The 20125-nt window shown below is 52.3% G+C and overlaps 1 protein-coding gene across 1 annotated transcript in view; it reads left to right on the forward strand.

Annotated features, from left to right (window-relative positions):
- The window catches only part of LOC118769725 (rho GTPase-activating protein 21-like), an 85007-nt gene that overhangs the window by 13506 nt on the left and 51376 nt on the right, over positions 1–20125 (forward strand). The window contains 1 exon segment of the mRNA XM_036517013.1: positions 18784–18960. Coding sequence (XP_036372906.1) covers positions 18784–18960 — 177 coding nt within the window.

Here is a 20125-nt window from a genome sequence, read left to right on the forward strand (position 1 = left end):
ATACATGCACATACACACACAAAGCACATGTGTACACACACACACAGATGCAGACAATGCAGACAGACACATACTAACACACGTGTACAGACATGCGCACACACACACGCACACGCACATACACGCACATACAGACACACATACAGCATATAAATTGGTATGTAACTCATATATATATATATATATATATATATATCAATGTTGGAAGGCGTCGGCAGATCCTCAGAAACGAGCACGCTGAAACACTGTGACTGTTGGCCTCCTTTCCCGGGACGCCAGCGCAGACACAGTGCTGTTGAGTCAGCCAGCCTTCTGCGAGTGGATTGTTTCTCAGGCACCTGCGTAAATGTCATTGTTTTTTTTTGTTCCTCTGAATGTGCACCCAAGCCAAGTTGTGCAACTTTTAATGCCCCTGTGTTAGATCCCCTGTGTAAGCTGCTCCGGATAAGAGCATCTGCTCAGTGACAATAGCGTAATGCACTGTAATGTAATACTCATCCTCCAAATGAAGTATGAAGTAACCACCCCCCCACCCTCCCCCCCATGGCCCGGTATAGATTTACCTGCCGTATCGGGTTACCCTCCCGCGCTGATAAGCCATTGGCCTGCCTTCATTGCCTCGGACAGTGACGACTCTCTGTTGAAATGGAACCTCTGACCGCAGCCCCTTGGGTAAATAGCGCAGCAAACATTCCAGTGATTCATGGCGCAGTGGCATGAGGGGAAAGGTCTGCGAGCTCCTTTAAACTGCCCTTTTCAGGCCGCTGTCCTGGTTAGGGAGCCAGGGCCTGGTGAACATGCAGAGAGAAGGACATTCGAGACACCCTGGAAAGCACCACACGTACAGAGCAGTCTCTTCAAACACTGTGCTTTAAAGAGTGAACAGAGGGGACCTTGGGTGTTAACACCCCCACCCACCCTGTAGCAAGTCTTAAAGCGCACTGCTTTCTACCCCTGCTACATGGTGAATGTTGGGCCTGTGTTGGCCACAGGTTTATTACAGAGGACAGGCATTGGGTTCTGTTTTGATTATGCTGGAGGTTAAGAGAATTTCAGCTGTGTGTTCAATAGGGTTTGGTATCGATTGGGTTTTTTCCGATACCGGTACTAAAGCGATACTTTAAAACCGGTACCGGTGCCTAAATGGTGCCTGAACCGATACTTTAAAAAAAAGTCACAAAACGACGGTCAATGACATTGAAGAACGGCTTTTTTATTACTAAGGCAAATTTGAACTTGAAATTGAACAATATATTAACTGTTAACAGTTTAAAGTATACTTAAATGTATAAATATAAATAAATACAAAACACTTAATAAATGTTCGCATTGTTAGCATATGTTTTCACTCTTTATCTTTTGTAGCCATGTGTTTCTATCTACCACATGGAAGCAGCATAGTGCTGTTGCTGTGATATCAACATCAAATAGATACCAGTGGCGTTTTTTCCCCCGGATGCATTTCACATGGCCTCAGAAAACTGCAGGTGTGCTCCTGCATCAGGTATGACTAAAGGGAAAAAATCCGGGAAGAAACCTGGTGCCTTAACAACCCTTTTGCACGTAACTTATTTTTTTATGCTATGTAGCGCGCGTTATGTTACATGGTTTGTTGTGTCTTCATTAGCGTTATTAAGCTTCTCACAGTTTTCAGTTAGCATTTGCTATATTTTTTTGAGTTAAGTCGCTGTTTCCTCAAAGCTAAAATTAGCTAGAATTTCTCCAATCTAGTGTTCTAATCTCTCCGGCTTTAGCATACGCGCTAAACGGCTAATCCCACTGGTGTGACCATACGCGCGAAAGGGTTAAGTGGCACCGAAATGAGGGACCGAAATCTGCATTGAGATTCGGTCCGGTAGATACCGGTCGTATAGGAACTGGTGCCAATAAGCACCGGGTTTCGGTACCCAACCCTAGTGTTCAGTGCAAACAGAGGTATGGTCTATGGGGAGCTGCAGGATGTGCTAGCCCAACTCTCCAGCATCTATCTCCCAGTAAACCCTGCCAGAGCCGATCATCTCTGTGATCCTCTCGCCTCTGCTCTCTCACTGCTCCTGAAATGGGGGGAAAATGTGTCCCGGAGATGGTTAAAGCAGCAGCCTGACAGAGGAACAGCGTGTTGGCTCTGTTGCTGTGTGTTGCTCTTTGCGAGCGTGTGCCTCTCTCCCGTAACGTTTCCAGAAAGGCTCATAACAGCCAGCGAGCGACGGCATTCTTTTCTGCCTTGATCACTTTGGACGCCGATGTTTGTCGGCTCCACCCTGCCTTTCCCGAAGAGGCCAACGAGTCCTCTCTCTCTCCCTCTCTGTTGCTCTCCCCCTCTCCCTCTCTCCCCCCGTCTCTCTCCCCCCTTCCCCAGACGCCCATCCCACTGCAGGCCCGAGCCGTTACACATAGCTGATCACCCCAGACGCAGAGGTGACAGAGCTTCGCCTGCATCCGCACCACATCCGTCCTCTAACACCTGCAGAGAGCAGCGCACCTGTAGGCCTGTGCAGTGCTGGCCAGAGGCCCACCATCCCCGCTCTGTCCCCTGCCCTCAGTTAGCTCAGCTGCAGCCCTTTTTACGGGGAGAGAAAGGGCCCCTCAGCTCTTTACTGCTTTGCCCCCTGCCCCCTCTTGCCCTGCTTTGTAATTGTGCGGGTGGCCGGCTGTGCAGTTGACCCAGCTGTGTTGTCATTGTCTCAGCTGAGTGTTTACTGGGCGTCGGCTGTGGCAGTGCACGCGCGCAGATGTCCTGCGCTGAGCGTTTGCTCTGAGACACGGACAGGGTCCTGAGCTGAGCCTTTGCTCTGAGACACGGACAGGGTCCTGCGCTGAGCCTTTGCTCTGAGACACAGACAGGGTCCTGCGCTGAGCCTTTGCTCTGAGACACAGACAGGGTCCTGCGCTGAGCCTTTGCTCTGAGACACGGACAGGGTCCTGCGCTGAGACTTTGCTCTGAGACATGGACAGGGTCCTGCGCTGAGCGTTTGCTCTGAGACACGGACAGGGTCCTGCGCTGAGCCTTTGCTCTGAGACACGGACAGGGTCCTGCGCTGAGCCTTTGCTCTGAGACACGGACAGGGTCCTGAGCTGAGCGTTTGCTCTGAGACACGGATGGGGTCCTGAGCTGAGCGTTTGCTCTGAGACACGGACGGGGTCCTGCGCTGAGCCTTTGCTCTGAGACACGGACGGGGTCCTGCGCTGAGCCTTTGCTCTGAGACACAGACAGGGTCCTGCGCTGAGCCTTTGCTCTGAGACACGGACAGGGTCCTGCGCTGAGCCTTTGCTCTGAGACACGGACAGGGTCCTGCGCTAAGTGTTTGCTCTGTGGAGTGCGTATACACCCCTCGGTGCATCCGCGGCAGGACGAGGAGGGCGTTTGTTGTTCTGTGCGCTCGGGCTCCGGGGTGTGTTTACACAGAAAAACACCAGCGAGACGCTCGGTTTCCAGGGAGGCCATTTCGCCCACAGGCGCTGCAGATTTACCAAATGACTCAACCCCGATCATAACTCGCCTTTATTTCACGTCTCAGGCTGCGAATTCCAGCAGGCGCTGTTTACCGTGGCGGGGCGCGGGGGCTGGTTCCCGGCGCGTTCTCGTCTGCAGCGGGTCACCGCGTGCAATACCCCGGTCCCCACGGTCCCCCCTGTCCCCTCTGCCGTCCCTCACGGAGCCTCGGCGGCCGTGTCACACCCCTCCCCAGCCGAAGCCGGGCTGTGACCCGCCGTCAATGACCTGAATATGGCAGTGTGTGTCCCTAGTTGAGGCGAGTCGGGGTCGGTCTGTGAGTACTGAATGGATTTATACTAGCAGGGCAGTGTAGCATAGCGGTAAGGAGCAGGGCTTGTAACCATAAGGTTACTAGTTTGATTTCCCACCAGTGCCCTGCTGTTGTAGACTTGGGCAAGGTACTTAACCCACAATTGCCTCAGTAAATACCCAGCTGTATAAGTGGATAAGTGGATGTCACATTTGTAGCCTATGTAAGTTGCTCTGGATAGAGCGTCTGCTACATGCAAATAATGTAATGTAATGTAAGTCTGTAAGCAATATGGCACAAATCAAGCTACGGCAAGGAGGGAGTCCTAGGTGATCACACAACAGGGAGGAATGGCCAAGGGACACTACAGAGGCGCTGTGGAGATCACCATCAGCCACAGTGGCTGTAATAAGATGTGCCCTTGTTTTTACTTAAACCTGGCAATCATGCTTTGTTGTAGAAGGCACGCCATTGGTCTAGTGACCAATGGCAAAAATGATTTCTTATTGTAGAAGGCATATCTTTAGTCCACTAACCAATGGCAAAAATGACTCCTTATTGTAGAAGGCATGTCATTGGTCCAGTGAGTGAGGCACTTCCTGTCCTTCTCAGGTAGCCAATGGGAGATGATCATGACTGTGGTGACCTGACCTCACTGTGTGCCAGCGATCCGCTATCTCCCTTCATTCCTTTAGCCTTCAGCAGCAGCAGTCCAAACAGCATGCCAGACCCAAGCTGGCAAGGGGCTTTAGGTTCAGAGAGGGGACTGGCTTTGTATTATACTGCCGGTGCTGTCTGCACCCCTGCTGGTGCCCAAGGTGCCCATACCCAGAGCCTGCCCCATCAGCGTGCTCACGTGAGGGGAAGAGACTCGATGGAGTCAGCCTGAATATTTAACGCATGTGTGGTTATTTATAGAGCGGAAAAAATGTCTCTAAAAATGCACATGAATTTTGAATCGTCACCATAAATATTTCACTAGGGTGCAGAAATAGACCCGCAGAACACAGCTGATAACACGTGTGGCATTTCTCAGCTAAGGAGGGAGGGAGGGAGGGAGGGAGAGAGGGAGGGGCGCGTGGGGTGTGAAGCCACTCAGTCTCGGGGCCGCATGCAAAAACTTCATCCTACATTCGGTTTGTAAATGACAAACAGACGTGAAACAAAACAATAAAAAAACAAGGCATATTTTCCGAGTTAACTTAGATCTTAATATTGAGCTGGGAAGTCCTATCCAGATCCCTGGGTTTTTGTTTTTGGATCTCTAAGGTTGTCAAGGGCAGTTGCTGTCTTTGTTATCAGGTAGTTGGTTTGATTTGGGGTGAAGATGAAGTCCTCTTTCATGTGGGGGCTCCTGGTTTGAATAGCAGGACTGGATTCTCTCTGGGAGTTGGGGGTGGGGGGGGTGAGTGCACTCTCTGTGACTGCAGGGATGAGCTGATTCACTCTGGGAGTTGTAGGGTTGATTGGATTTTCTGGGAGTGATAGAGGGTGAGTGATTTTTTGGGAGTGGTATAGGGGGTGAGTGTATGTGATGTGGTGGATGGGTGAGGGGTTGATTGGATTTTATGGGAGTGGTATAGGGGGTGAGTGTATGTGCTATGGCAGGTGGGTGGGGGGTTGATTGGATTTTCTGGGAATGGGGTAGAGGGTGAGTGTATGTGATGTGGTGGATGGATGAGGGGTTGATTGGATTTTATGGGAGTGGTATAAGGGGTGAGTGTATGTGCTCTGGCGGGTGGGTATAGAGGGGTGTTGGTGACTCTGGGAGTGGTATAAGGGGTGAGTGTATGTGCTGTGGCGGGTGGGTATGGAGGGGTGTGAGTGATTTTTGGGGAGTTGTATAAGGGCTGAGTGTATGTGCTGTGGCGGGTGGGTGGGGAGGCGTGTGAGTGATTTTTTGGGAGTTGTATAAGGGGTGAGTGTATGTGCTGTGGCGGGTGGGTATGGAGGGGTGTGAGTGATTTTTGGGGAGTTGTATAAGGGCTGAGTGTATGTGCTGTGGCGGGTGGGTGGGGAGGCGTGTGAGTGATTTTTTGGGAGTTGTATAAGGGGTGAGTGTATGGGCTGTGGCGGGTGGGTGGGGAGGGGTGTGAGTGATTTTTGGGGAGTTGTATAAGGGCTGAGTGTATGTGCTGTGGCGGGTGGGTGGGGAGGCGTGTGAGTGATTTTTTGGGAGTTGTATAAGGGGTGAGTGTATGGGCTGTGGCGGGTGGGTGGGGGTCGGCTGCTGGAATGCGTGTGCCGGGGTCGTCACCGTGCTGCAGAGCCTCGGCGGTAATGACCAATGCGGCAGGCATGCGTGTGGAATGGGCGACCACTCCCCACTGCAGCCGCTCCGCACACATTCCAGCCCCTCTCTCCCCCCTCTCTAAAGCTGAACCAGACGCATCCCGCGGCCGCCGTATACAGAGGTGCTCCTCAAACTGCCATGGCTGGAGGGTATTCTCCTACATCCCTCACTGGCATGAGACAGTAGCCTGGCCCAGCCCCCCCTGCTGTGAGCCACGCACAGCCAAACACTGCCCAGCCTGTCCTCCCTGCTGTCTCTGTGGTTGGACCTGCAGGTTCGGATGGCGGTACCATTTGAAAGGTCTGAGCTGAACCCCTGTGGTGTGGGGTACGCCTTGGGGTTGGTCAGCCACCAGAGGAATTCCCTATGATACAGCCACAGTTTTATCTTTTTCCCCACGAAGCCTCTGCGAACGTCTTTTACATTGTTACATTATTGTCATGTAGCAGATGTTCTTATCCAGAACGACCTACATAAGTTATGATTTTATCCATTTATACAGATGGATGTTGACTTAGGCGATTGTGGGTTAAGTACCTTGCCCAAGGGTACCATAGTAGTGTCCCAGTGGGGAATCAAACTAGCAACCTTTCAGTTACGGACCCTGCTCGTTACCGATACATCGCGCTGCTGCCTCTTGCACATGACATTATATTAATTTAGCAGATGCTCTTATCCAGAGCTTCGTCCAGCACAAGTTAGCATTCAAGTTAAATGAACACCGGTGTCAGACCTGGCTAACATGCAGTCCATCTATGTGTGCAACATCACAGAAAAACCACCAGTTAAGTCAAGCAAGCTTCAGTAACTACCTCTGAATTTGAATTTGAATTTGAATTTCGTGGTTTGAATATTGATCTGTGGTGTGGTGTTTTGTTATTTAGCCACCTGCCTGTTTGAAAGAGGCCTCAGTGCCGTGAGAAACACATTGTCATTTTTCCCCTTTTTGTGGGGGATCGCAGCTGCTGTGCGGATTGAGTGGCAGCAGAGGTTGTTCCAGGGTGTCGGGGAGACACAAAGAGGGGGAGTCCATCGGGGAGTCCATCGGGGACTCCCGGGACTGACGGACTCTCGCGGCTCTACCGAGCACGCTCCGTGATGGCACCGACCGCATCCCCTCAAACGGGAACCTCCGAATTCTCTCTCCGGAATCGGACACTGGGGAAAGTCCCCTTCTCCAAGAGCCCGAAGCCTCGTCTGAATTCTTGTGTGGTGTCATAGCTGTTTTTATGTCCTCTTTAATTCCACAGTGTAGACGTGCAGGCTTCGAGTTGCATATTGTATATGTAGCGTAGTTTTGAGATCTGAAGCATTAGAATTTGCACTGTTTTGCATCTAAATTTGAACTTGATTTCAACAGTGATTTCACGTGTGTAAGCTACTGTGCAGCAAATGCATGTAGGCCTAACACAAAATGCTCTTCTGTTCATTCATTTTTGACCAAAATGGCACTGCATGATACTATAATTCTTGGTCCCTGAAATGCCAGTAGAAATGTAGAATAAAATGTGTCTGCTTATGCTGAAGATAATGTTTTTAAGAGAAATTGTTTGTGCTAATAGAGGCTGCAGAGGCTGCATATATGTCTGTAGTTATCGCCCACAAAATGTTCATAATGCACATGGTATTGGTTTTAAAGCGCTCATGACTGAGATGACAGGCTCCCAGCCTTGCTGCCGTCAGTGGATAGGGGTGTAGTTGTTTCCTTGCAGAAGCGAACAGAGCTACACTTAATAAAGCTCAGCTGGCAGATTCCTCAGAGACGACTGCATGACTTCCCATAACGTGAAAACAGCCTCTTTTTTTTCTCACCGATGACTCGGCTGCGAGGATTTTTATTGCTTGTTTTCCATACGTGCCTTTCCTTTTAAATACACCAAGCAAACAGAGACTCATCTGTTTACACGAACGCGGAGAGATCCTCTGGAAGAAATTACCCATAATGGACTGTGACCCATTATCCAATTGCTTGTTGGCATTAAAAAAAACACAAACAAAACAAAGCCCTTCTCCATGTTGACATGGCATGGTCCCCTCATGACGGAAAGCACCGCCGATTTGTGTATCTTCTTTTTTTTTATTTATTTAAATCTCTGAGAGTCCCAGCTTGCAGTTGCGTCTTTGCAATCTTAAGTGAGGCAGCAGCAGTTCTTTGTGTTAATTAGGGAGTGAATGACAAGCAGGTCTGGCAGAAGTATCCAAGCCTAATGTTTATGATGGTGATGGTGATTAAATGTGTAATATGGCGCTCATTGTGTCTCTGTTAAAGGGGATTCTCGCCCCCGGCCGTGAATGTGCCGTGGGGGCTCCCCTCTCCCCGAGGCCTTATCGGCGCTTCACCTTAATTTCACACTATCGGCTGATCTGAGGTCAGGGGCCCGTCTGCGCTGGCCCCCTGGGGCCCCGCGGGGAGTGCCGGCGGGCCGGCCGTTCCCGGACCTCATTAATGCCCTTTGTTCCTGCGCGCCTTACGTATCGGAGCCCAGATGCGTCGTGTCGAGATCAAATTGACACCGCCAGGAGTCTTAAAAACCGCCCGAGTGATGTTTAATCTAACCCGCCCCCCTTCCCTCTGAACCTCACATTAATTACTGCAGTTGAGACTGAACAATATATATATATATATATTTTTATTATTCAGTCACACAGAGCAGTGGCAGCAGTGGGCAGCAGTGTGGCGTAGTGGGTAAGGAGCAGGGCTTATAACTGAAAGGTTGCTGGTTTGAGTCGCCACTAGGGCAGTGCTGCTGTACCCTTGGGCAAAGTATTTCACCTGCAGTTGCCTTAGTGAAATATGCAGCGGTATAAATGGACAAAATTGTAACCTATGTATTTGGCTCTGGATGAGAGCGTCTGCTGAATGGGAATAATGTAATGTGATGGAATGACCCTCCTGCTTCAGACCAGGACTCTGTCCTTTGGTTAGGCACCGTGCCTTTGTAATTCTGTAATTAATGTATGTGTGTAGCAGGAGTCACGTAGTGTGCTCAGAGCTCTGCCCTTCATGTTTAGAATCTCAGGCAGAGAGTCTGGATTGGGGTGGGAGAGCCTCACGGAGAGGCTCGGGGGTAGGTGTGCCTGCAGCTTTTAGGGACCCGAGGAGTGCACAGCTTCAGGTCCTGAGCGGGACCCAGCTTCCAGACACACTGGGATCTCCCTGTCTGCTCTCACCCTCTCGAGTCTAAGCTGCTGTGGGTGGGGCTTTGGGTGTAGCCCCACCCCTTGCCCCCATGAAGTGATCCTCCTGGGCAGCATCAACCTATCAGGAAAATCTCTGACTCTCCGATGGACTGCTGTCAGTGTCAGCTTCACTGAGCCCTTAATGGCAGGCTGCTGCAGGACTCATAGTGCAAGAGCTACCGGGAAGGATGTCCGCTTTGTCAGCGCCTTAGATTTGTGAACTACTGCTTCACTGGTTGTGAGAGGGTTGACTGCCTTGAACTTTAATCAGTGTTTCTCTCACCAGGTGCTGTGGACCCTGTATGTACACTGGTTTTCATTAAATCTGCTCTTAACCTGTTAGACATGATTGTGGTGGTGTTTCAATACCGACCTCAGTTTGACAGGCCCCGAAGCTTATTAGCTGGAATTCCTGGATATGAGAAATGTTTTGGTTCGTTTTGTAATCAGATGATAAAAATAAACATAGCACTTCTGATAATAGTAGCCTCCTAAACCCCTTTCAGGTGCCCTTCTCATTTAAGCTTCAAGATTGCTTCGGTTAATTGTTCCAGGCTCTAAAGCAGTTTATTCTTCGAACAACTACTTAATCTCAGTTAATCTGAAAATTTGGCAGAAATAAATTGAGAAATGCCTCTGTGATTTTCTTTTAATCAACACAAACATAGGCCTGCTTCCAGCAGCGGCTTTGTTTCTCCAGTGAGTCACTGTAGATGAGCTCTCAGGACATCAGCTCCAGGTGTTTTAGTCTGTGAGGCTGTCGGGTTTGGTCCAGCTGGAGTATAAAGGAGTGCGCAGGCTGTCCCCAGGTCTCCCCCCAATTGGGCGACGCCAATCTCACTCCACCATGATTGCATTACATTATTCTCATTTATTCAGAGTGACTTGCTTCGGTTTCAGTTTTATCCATTTATACAGCTGGATATTTAGGGAGGCAATTGTAGGCGTGGTTCCTTGCCCAAAGGTACAACAGCAGCAGTGCTCCAGCGGGAATTGAACCAGTAACCTCTTGGTTGTGAGCGCTGCTCCTTACCACTGTGCCACGCTGCTGCCCGCTGCCCATGTCCCTCCCACTGTTTCAGAACAGGCCGAGTTTAACCAGCCGAGAAACGGGTGGGGCTGAAACGGCCTTGTGTGTCAGTGAAATCCGACAGCCCTGTTTTTAACCCCCCCCTCACATCCTGAAAACTGTGTTTGGCGTGACTGTGACTCCGTGACTCTGTGTGGCGGTGCGGTGGGGCATGAGGGCGGTCTCGGTCGGCGGGTACGTGCGGAATATTCCGTCCCGCACGGCGCGGGGCAGAACTATGTCGCGGGCAGGAGAGAGAACCCGTTTCGCCAACTGACTGAATTTCACACAGTCGTGCGCAGCGCTCGGGACTCCATCTTAGGGTGCTTCCAAAGGGCAGGTTACGCGGCGTGACGCCACAGCTGAGACCCCACTGGGACCTCTCCCTTTCCTCAGACACCTCGTAAAATTCCCACACCTCTGTCATCCCTGCGGGTCACTTCTGCATTTCTCCCACTAACACAGAGAGAGAGATTCAGCTCTCTGGGTGCCTGGCTCTGACGCAGTAGGATGAGGCTGTCTGCCATGCTTTTTAGTTTTCTTCTTCTACCACTGGTTATTCCTGATTGTCCTGCATTCCCCGTGTTCCTACTTATCCCATACAGGGTGATCACCGCCGTAGCACCCCCTCCCTCCTGACTTGGTTTGCTCCTGTTTGCTGTACTTGCCCAGCAGGGCTGTACCACATGGTGCAGGATGGGGACGATCTTGGTGTGTCTTTCACCCTTATGAGTCCAAACTACTGCGGGAGGGGCTTTGGGCCAAAGCCCCGCCCCTGAACTTCAGGATGTGATTGTCAGGATGTGCCATTGCCTCCACCAGATGGCAAACTTTAATATTTGCCTACTAGTACTATTTCAGAAAGTCTCAGCTGATGCTTAGATTATTCAGCCCAGAGGACTGCACTGACAGGCTTTGGGTATTACTGCCACGTGTATGAGTGTGAATGCTTCAGTCGTGTGATGGTCCTGTAACTCAGTGGAGGTTTACCATCCTGTGAATCCTCGGACTGTCTTCAGTCTGGCGCTTTGTAAAAAGGCCTCTCCTGTCCAGGGTGACTTTGAAAGGAGTTAAAAAGGGTGGTGTGCGGTGGGTGGCCCACACAGTTGCTGAGAAGGTGCTGGTGCAGACAGTGCTGAGAGCTGGCAAGGGTGGAGCCTGACTCTGAGGGGCTGAGTGCCCCCTACCTGCCTGGGGAGAAAGCTGGCGTCTCCCTCTCTCTCCATCTGTCTCACAGTCTCCCTTCCTCTCTGTCTCCCTCTGTCTTCCTCTGTCTCTGTTCCTCTCTCTGTGCCGCATTAGACACATGGTGAACAGACACACTGGAAGCCCCTCCTGGTCTGTACAGTCTCCTGTAAACAGGTAGCCTGTGTGCACAGGCTGTGCATACTGCCCAGTGCTTAGCCTGATTCACCAGGTGTGACATTTAAAGGTGCCGAGAAAGAATAAAAGCATCGGCTTCTTTCACATGTTGTGCCTACATGTTGCAGTATTCACTTAAAACAGCTGATGAGAAATCAAAACTGAAACCAAAACTCAGATTTATTGGAAGCCGTCAATGCGGAGGATGCTGAGATCCTGCATAAAGACTAAAAGATGTGGTTCTGACTCGGAGGTCCAGGGAGTAACATCAGTGCAGTGAAACCCGGCTGTCCTCAGACTTCCTCCATGGGATCAAAGGTGAGATGTTCACTATCGGTGAATCTGTAGCTTAACCAGGCTTCTCTGCTTAACCAGGCTTCTCTGCTTGTTTGTCTCCTAGCGGAGCCGGTAAGTGGACCGTGGGATGGTTCGTTTCCATAGCAACAGCACATTTTCTGCAGGCACGGTATTGCACTTGCGCTTGCTGCCAAAGGAGCGCCCGTGGTTTTACTCTTTCTGTACACGTTTGAAAGACAGAGGGCACACGTTTTAAAACCGACGTCCGTCGTATCGGTTTCGCCCAAAGCTATCGCGGCTAGCGTGATCTTTTGCTTTCCAAGCGGAAAACAGGTTTACGCCCTTTGAAATTGATTTGATGAACCTCGTTCCTGCTCAGCCATGCCGGTGTCTCTGCTTTCGAGCTGAATGGGATTTAGGTTTGAGGGGGAAAAGGAAGGCGTCTGTGAGCCAGAGGTCGATAAAACCACACCAGGTAGCAGTTTGTGCTGCTTCTGTTATGAATCGGAGGCATGAAATCGTTACAGAGGTGTGGGGGCAGCTATCCTTGCTCAGGAGCAGCACTGCCCACAGCTTAAATACTCTGGATGTTTTCATACGCATTTACAATGTGCTGCTTTTGCCACCTGTTCTGTGTTAAGTCTCTAACGTTGGCGGCAGGCAAGAATTGAGCTGGCGGTTGTGGAATTGGTACAGCGGGCTTGAACAGAAAATTTGGCTGCCTTGCGCGTTTTGGATTCTCGCAGAGGGGACGCGAGAGGTCTGGGCCAGGAAGGGTCAGAGGTCAGAGGTTTGTCAGAGATTCGGCAGAGAGGTCATGCTGACCTCCTGCTTTTTAAGGAGCACCCCTGAGCCGTCACTCTCCAGGAAGACAGCCACGTGTCCCGGTCACAGGGTGCCTGGGCAGTCAGTGTGGCTTAGTGACAGTGACAGATTTTTCATTTACATTTATTCATCTGGCAGACGCTTTTATCCAAAGCGACTTACAAGTGAGGAACAAGTACAGCACAAGCAAAAAACCATAAGGAGTCAACAGTATTACATACACTGCATGACCAGGTTTCAGTGCTTGGCCATGCAAGGTACAAGCTAGCTGGTAGAGATGATGAGTGTGTTAAACCATTAGATTACTTTTTTCATTTTGTTTTATTGTTTAGTGGGGAACGGTTTGAAAGATGGCTTTCCTCCACCATAGATATCAGTCCGGTCTGGATCACAGATTCACTGCCTAGCAGCTCAGTTTGGTTTGCAGACCCTGAGCGCTACGCTCGGGGGTTCCCACAAGTTATCCCCTCCCTCCTTCCCCAGTCGAATGAAGGGAGAATAAGAGATGGGAAACCTTCATAAGCAGTTGTGTCAAAGAGCTGCTTCCGGTGATGTTCCGGCACAATGCTGCTTCACACCCCTGCAGCTGGTGGGTATCGGTGTGTCTCTCCTCTTTCTGACTGCATGCCTGTGAGGTGGGTGGGCAGGGACTGACCAAGCAGCACTTAAGATAAGCAAGCGTCCGTCCGGTGCCTCTGTGGGCATGTTTACTATCAGCTGTTGAGGCTGCGTTCTCATTACGTCACACTAACGTCTTGCATAATACAGGGGAGAGAGAGGGGGAGTGGGGTATGCGGTCAGAGGGCTCGCTGGTGTAATGGGAGAGGGCCTTTTAGGAGCCCCGTTAAAATAGCCGCAGAGGGGCAGAGGGGGGCTGTATCTGCCCCGCCGGCGTCCGGAGGCCGAGCATTCCGAACTGCTCCCGTCCATAAACCAGATAGCAGGGCCCTGCTGCCTTTGTCCCCCTGGTGCTAGAATGTGCAGCCTGTGGAATTTTGCCTAGGCTTAACCCCGCGTGGGGGGGAGGTGCGGAGAGAGGGGCAGGGGGGCGAGGCCGGGGGCCGCGGTGGGAGGGGGTCTCCTCTGATCCGCCCACAGCAGCTGCTGCAGCTGGGAGTGAGCAAAGGAAGCCTCGGTCCCTCTCCATCGTGTCCAGATGTGCGCGAGCACGTGTGTGTGTGTGTGTGTGTGTGTGTGTGTGTGTGTGCGTGAGAGAGAGAGAGTGCAGTAATACAGACTTACTGCTCAGCCAGTGGAAACAGCATGTGTTTTGTGGGCAGCGTTAGAAAGCCATAGCAGCGTGGGCTGCCCACTCTAAGAGAGGGAGCGAGAGAAGAAGGGGAGAGGGGGGGAGAGAGAGAGACTCAGAGCAAGGGACGGAGAGAGAGAGTGTCAGATTGAGGCAAGAGAGAAACTCAGAACGAGTGAGGGAGAGAGGAGAAGAGTGTCAGTCAAGAGGGTGGGAAGGAGAGAGGGAGAGAAAGTCAGAGTGAGGGAAAGAAAGAGTGGGAGAGAGAGGGAGGGAGGGAGAGAAAGTCAGACCAAGGGAGAGGGAGAGAGAGAGGGAGAGAGAAAGTCAGAGCGAGGGAGAGGGAGAGAGAGACTGGGAGGGAGAGGGAGAGAGAAAGTCAGTGTGAGGGACAGAGAGTAGGAGGGAGGGAGAGGGAAAGGGAGAGAGTCAGAGCGAGGGACAGAGAGAGTGGGAGGGAGGGAGAGGGAGAGAGTCAGAGCGAAGGACAGAGAGAGTGGGAGGGAGGGAGAGGGAGAGATTCAGAGCGAGGGAGAGCAGCGGAGGAGCACAGCACGCAGCCCGACGCCTCTCCGCACTCCCACACCACCGCGGGGTCCCGCCCGCTGGACACGCTATGAGCCCATGCTGGCCAGCCGGAGCACAGCGGTCCTGAGGGGCCCTGAGGCCGCCGAGCCCGACCTGGTGGAGACGGACGCCGGGGCCAGGCCCTGGCCGCACCTCCCCGCGGGGACCGACACCCGCCTGGCCGAGCCCTACTGCCTGTGGCTGAAGCTGCTGTCCCGAGCGGGCTGGGGCGATGTGGAGCTGGGGCTCAACTGCCGGGATGGCTTCTGCTGGGGGGTGAGGCACTCCTCTCGCCCGCTTTCGCGAAAACCTGGAGTGTTTTTCTGGCGCTGTAGAGCGGTGTGTCGGAGCGCAGAGTGGAGCGTGTGGGATCTGTGAGAGCGCGCGGGATTTGCAGGATGTTACCCCGGAGAGCCGTGACCCTGCGGAGGGGATACCGCCATCCCCGGAGTGTTTCTGCGCTTCACAGAGCTGCTGGTGCTGCTCCGGATCTTTCCGCTGTCTGTCGCAGGTTGTATCCACATGGCTTAGCATTCTGAACTCAAACGGGGTCTCTACTGGCAAAACCAAACCGAGAAATGTAGAAACTCCATCGACACCTCACTTCCCTCATGTAGCTGAGTGTTTTTCTGTAGATGTCTGTGTAATTCGCTTCATTTGCGCTCACCGGAGAACAGTTGTGCTGTTGAACTGGATCTTTAATGGTAGTGTTTGGGATACTGTGTGAGAGCTGGTGGAGAGCTGTGCCGGACTTCTTTATCGGCGAGCGTCGAGTGTTTGGATGTGAGCAGCCAGCCCATATTTTCCTGTTGTAGTGAGTCAGGGGTGAAAGGGATGGGTTTATAGTGGCAGCGAGCGGCTTTCCTGGGAGGAAGCTGTGGGTCAGTGCTGCCAGGGAAGGAGCCAGTGAGTCACACAGAGCTTTTAGCAGCCAGCAGGGACGGCCGGTGCACTTAGCAGGTAAACGCTACTGTGGGATATATATAAACGTAGCACATTTATATACGCCTTCTCCCTGTCTCTCTCTTTGGGACACACGTCTGTATAAACTGTCCTTCTCTTATTCTTTTCTCTTTTTCTCTCTCTCTCACACTCACACTCACACACACACACACACACACACAGACTGTACACACTCTCTCCCTAACACACACATCTATACACACTCTCTCCCTCTCTCGTTCTCACACACACACACACGCACACACACACTTTATCTCCCTCACACACACACATTCCCTGGGCAGCGTGGTCGGCTCTGCCTGTCTCTGATGGCGGGGCTGATGAGCCGAGGGCTCAGAGGAAGGAGCGGCAGGCCAGGTGGTGTGCTGGTGCGCAGCGTGGGAGAGTCACTCTATAAATACACACGCGCACACACACACACACACGCACACACACATCTGGCTCTCTAAACGTAGTCCTCCGGATGCAGGCACCGCATACCGATCCCGCTGAGCGGCAAAGACACTGCACCGTCTCTCTCTGTGCTCAGGAAATTCCTCTCTCTCACGCCTGGTGTCAGCAGTTGGCAGCTTTGAGCGCGGCCGCAGGAGGACGCCAGGATGCGTGTCTCTGGCACCGTGTCGGGCATCTCTCTCTCAGAGCGAGCGGCGTTCCCCCGCAGAGAGAGGAAGAAGGACTCGCACAATGGCGGCATTGAGCGGGATGGCACAAGCTGGGCCTGTTCCTGCTCTATAATTCAGTGCTTTAAATATAGAAGCGGAGACGGCTCGCGGTGGGTCCCGGGTGGGGGGGACGGGGGAGGGGGGGTGCGCGATGGTCTGAGTGGCTTCGGTTGCGTAACACACCATGAAAGTCTAAAGCAGCAAAGGGGGGAGGGTGGTGGTGGGGGGGGGGGGGCTGTTACAGGACAGTAGGAAGCCCCTTCACCGAAACAAAACTGAGGGGTAGAAGGGGAGAGGCGTATGTGGGGGAGAGTCTTGACATGGTCACCCTGAGCGGTTCCACCGGGCTGGGGTTGGGCTGGTCCCGGTCCGCTTCGGTGTTTCCCCCTTTGTTAACAGGCTCGCTCTGGGCCCGGTCCACTCCGGTGTTTCCCCCGTTGTTAACGGGCTCTCTCTGGGCCCGGTCCACTCTGGTGTTTCCCCCGTTGTTAATGGGCTTGCTCTGGGCCCGGTCCACTCCAGTGTTTCCCCCGTTGTTAACGGGCTCGCTCTGGGCCCGGTCCACTCCGGTGTTTCTCCCTTTGTTAATGGGCTTGCTCTGGGCCCGGTCCACTCCGGTGTTTCCCCCGTTGTTAACGGGCTTGCTCTGGGCCCGGTCCAGTCCGGTGTTTCCCCCGTTGTTAACGGGCTTGCTCTGGGCCCGGTCCACTCCGGTGTTTCCCCCGTTGTTAATGGGCTTGCTCTGGGCCCGGTCCACTCCGGTGTTTCCCCCGTTGTTAACGGGCTTGCTCTGGGCCCGGTCCACTCCGGTGTTTCCCCCTTTAACGGGCTCGCTCTGGGCCCGGTCCACTCCGGTGTTTCCCCCGTTGTTAACGGGCTCGCTCTGGGCCCGGTCCACTCCAGTGTTTCCCCCGTTGTTAACAGGCTTGCTCTGGGCCCGGTCCACTCCGGTGTTTCCCCCTTTGTTAATGGGCTTGCTCTGGGCCCGGTCCACTCTGGTTCTTTTGAGTCAGTGTTTCCCCCTCTCTAACGGGCTCCCAGCTCAGACTGATCTCATCAGCATCCAGTCTGTATAAAACCCAGCCCTCTCTCCAGAGACCCCTCACAGCTGCCGGGGAACGGGACCAAACAGAGCTAGGCTCGGATCAGCTGGAAGACGTTACATTTAAAACGGGAGGGTGTGTGTGTGTGTGTGTGTGTGTGTGTGTGTGTGTGTGTGTGTGTGTGTGTGTGTGTAAGGCTCCAAAGGCGCTCGTATCCTGTGGAAAAGGGCAGTCAGCCGACGCGGTGCCGGGGAACTGGAGACCCGCAGTTTGGGGGGCTGTGTAGGCCCCAGGGGTGGGGAGGGATGGGGCTGGGGTGTTGTAGTGGAGCAGGAGGAATGGGCGCAGTGCAGTGAAGTGGCACTTTTCATTTAGGAATGCCTGCCATGAGGAGGTCAGAGGCTGCCCTCAGCGGAGTGCGCCGAGCATGTGCCCTGTCCAGGGAGTATGGGTCACCACGTGTGTGTATTTATAGCTGTGTATGTGTGTCTGTGTGAGAATAGATGTATGATGCATATATAGTTGTGTGTGTGTGTGTAGATGTATATATTTATAGAAGTGTGGTGCATATATAGTGTGTTCGTCTGCTTGCATGTATATAGGTGTGTGTGTGTGTGTGTGTGTGTGTGTGTGTGTGTGTGTGTATGAACAGATGTGCATTGCGTAGATGTAAATGTGTATGTGTGTGTATATGAACAGATGTGCACTGCGTAGATGTAAATGTGTGTGTGTGTGTGTGTGTGTGTGTGTGTGTGTATGTATGTATGTATGTATGACCTGGGTGTGGAAGGGGGAACTCAGACAGTAGGCAGGTCTGAGTCAGTGTTTTGTACACGGTTACTGTTGCCACAAGGTTTCAGTGGAGCAGCACAGTAAATCGCATATTAAAGTTTGCTTTGGAAATAAACACAGTAACGAGATAATCTGTATTTCACTGCCGTAATCCCGGTGGATTTGTAAAAACAGACCGTTTCTCTGAACAGATTTCAGTGGCTGACAGGAACAACACACACCTAGCCTCAGAAAGACATGATTGTGGCGTTAGTGTTTGGTGGTTTTTTCTTTTTTACTTTTATTTTTTCCCAGCTCGCTTTGTCTGAAAACTTGCACTCAGACACATGTGACAGAAGTCCTGGGGTATCCTTTGTTTACTTCCAAGAAGTGCTACCAGTAATCAGAGGTTAAAACGTGCTTTATTCTCACCTGTGTGGGAGCCGTGGGCGGCAGTGTGGCATAGTGGTTAAGGTGCAGGACTCGCAAACGATAGGTTGCTGGTTCAAGTTCCCCGCTGGGGCACTGCTGTTGTACCCTTGGGGAAGGTACTTAACCCACAGTTGCCACAGGTACTTAACCCGCAGTAAATATCCAGCTGTATAAATGGATAACATTGTAAAAACCTGTAACTGATGTAAGTCGCTCTGCATAAAAGCGTCTGCTAAATGCCTGTAATATAATGTAATGTAAGGTAATGAGCCGTGTTTCCTCGGTAGCACGGTGTGAAACGCAGTCTCTCCCCGTCTCTCGCAGGCCAAGCGGAAGAATGGCAGGGAGCAGAGCGAGGGGACGTCCCCCGGGGAGGAGGAGCCCTTCTCCTGGCCCGGCCCGAAGACGCTCCGCCTGCGCCGCACCTCGCAGGGCTTCGGCTTCACGCTGCGCCACTTCATCGTCTACCCGCCGGAGAGCGCCGTCCACTCCTCGCTCAAGGTGAGGGCAGCGCTAACCTACTGCTAGCCTAAAGCTCACCTGTAGCTAACCTGCTGCTAGCCTGAAGCTCACCTACAACTAACCTGCTGCTAGCCTGAAGCTCACCTACAGCTAACCTGCCGCTAGCCTGAAGCTCACCTACAGCTAACCTGCTGCTAGCCTGAAGCTCACCTACAGCTAACCTGCTGCTAGCCTGAAGCTCACCTACAGCTAACCTGCTGCTAGCCTAAAACTCACCTACAGCTAACCTGCTGCTAGCCTAAAGACTCACCTACAGCTAACCTGCTGCTAGCCTAAAACTCACCTACTGCTAACCTGCTGCTAGCCTAAAACGCACCTACAGCTAACCTGCTGCTAGCCTGAAGCTCACCTACAACTAACCTGCTGCTAGCCTAAAGCTCATCTAGAGCTAACCAGGTGTTAGCCTGAAGCTGTCCAAGAGCTAACTTGATACTAGCTGAAAACATACCTGGAGCTAACCCGGTGTTTAGAGAGCTAACCTGATGCTAGCCTAAACCTCACCTAGACCTAACCTGGTGCTAGTCGAAAGTCTACCTAGAGGTAACCCGCTGCTTACGTAGACTTGTGTACCTTGTGCTAGCCTGAAACTTACCTAGAAGTATCCTGGTGCTTACGTAGACTTCACCTGATGCTAGCCTAATGCTCATCAGAATCTCATGTGGAGCTCACCTTGAGTTTCTCTGCCAGGCAGGGGGGAATGAGTGTGTACCGGGACAGCAGAGAGGTTATCCTGTACTCTTAGCTGTAGCCCTTTCTCATAACTGTGAGGGCGTTTTCCAGAAGAAGCTGAAGAACCTGCGAGCGCACAGCCAATAGAGGAAGGAGTGTAAAATGGGGGGTGACTGAGCGACTCGGGAGGAAAAGTGTTCTCTGCGGTCTCTTTAAACTGATCATTGCAGATAATAAAATGCAGTGGTGTAGTGCTGTGACTGACTGGCTGATGGGCCGCTTCAGTTTGACACATGCAGAGTGCTGGAAGCAGGCAGTGCAACAGCTCACTTTGGTGGCAGAAAGCCTTGCCATTCCTTTGTTGATTCTGTGCATATATTGTCTGAGGAGAGAAAGTTCTGCAAGTTCTCTAAACACGGTCGTTCTGGCACACACAGTCTCGGGCAGGTCCCCGAGCCGCTCTCTGCGGTACCGC

Source organism: Megalops cyprinoides, chromosome 2 (genome assembly GCF_013368585.1).
Source record: "Megalops cyprinoides isolate fMegCyp1 chromosome 2, fMegCyp1.pri, whole genome shotgun sequence".
Classification (NCBI taxonomy): Eukaryota; Metazoa; Chordata; class Actinopteri; order Elopiformes; family Megalopidae; genus Megalops; species Megalops cyprinoides.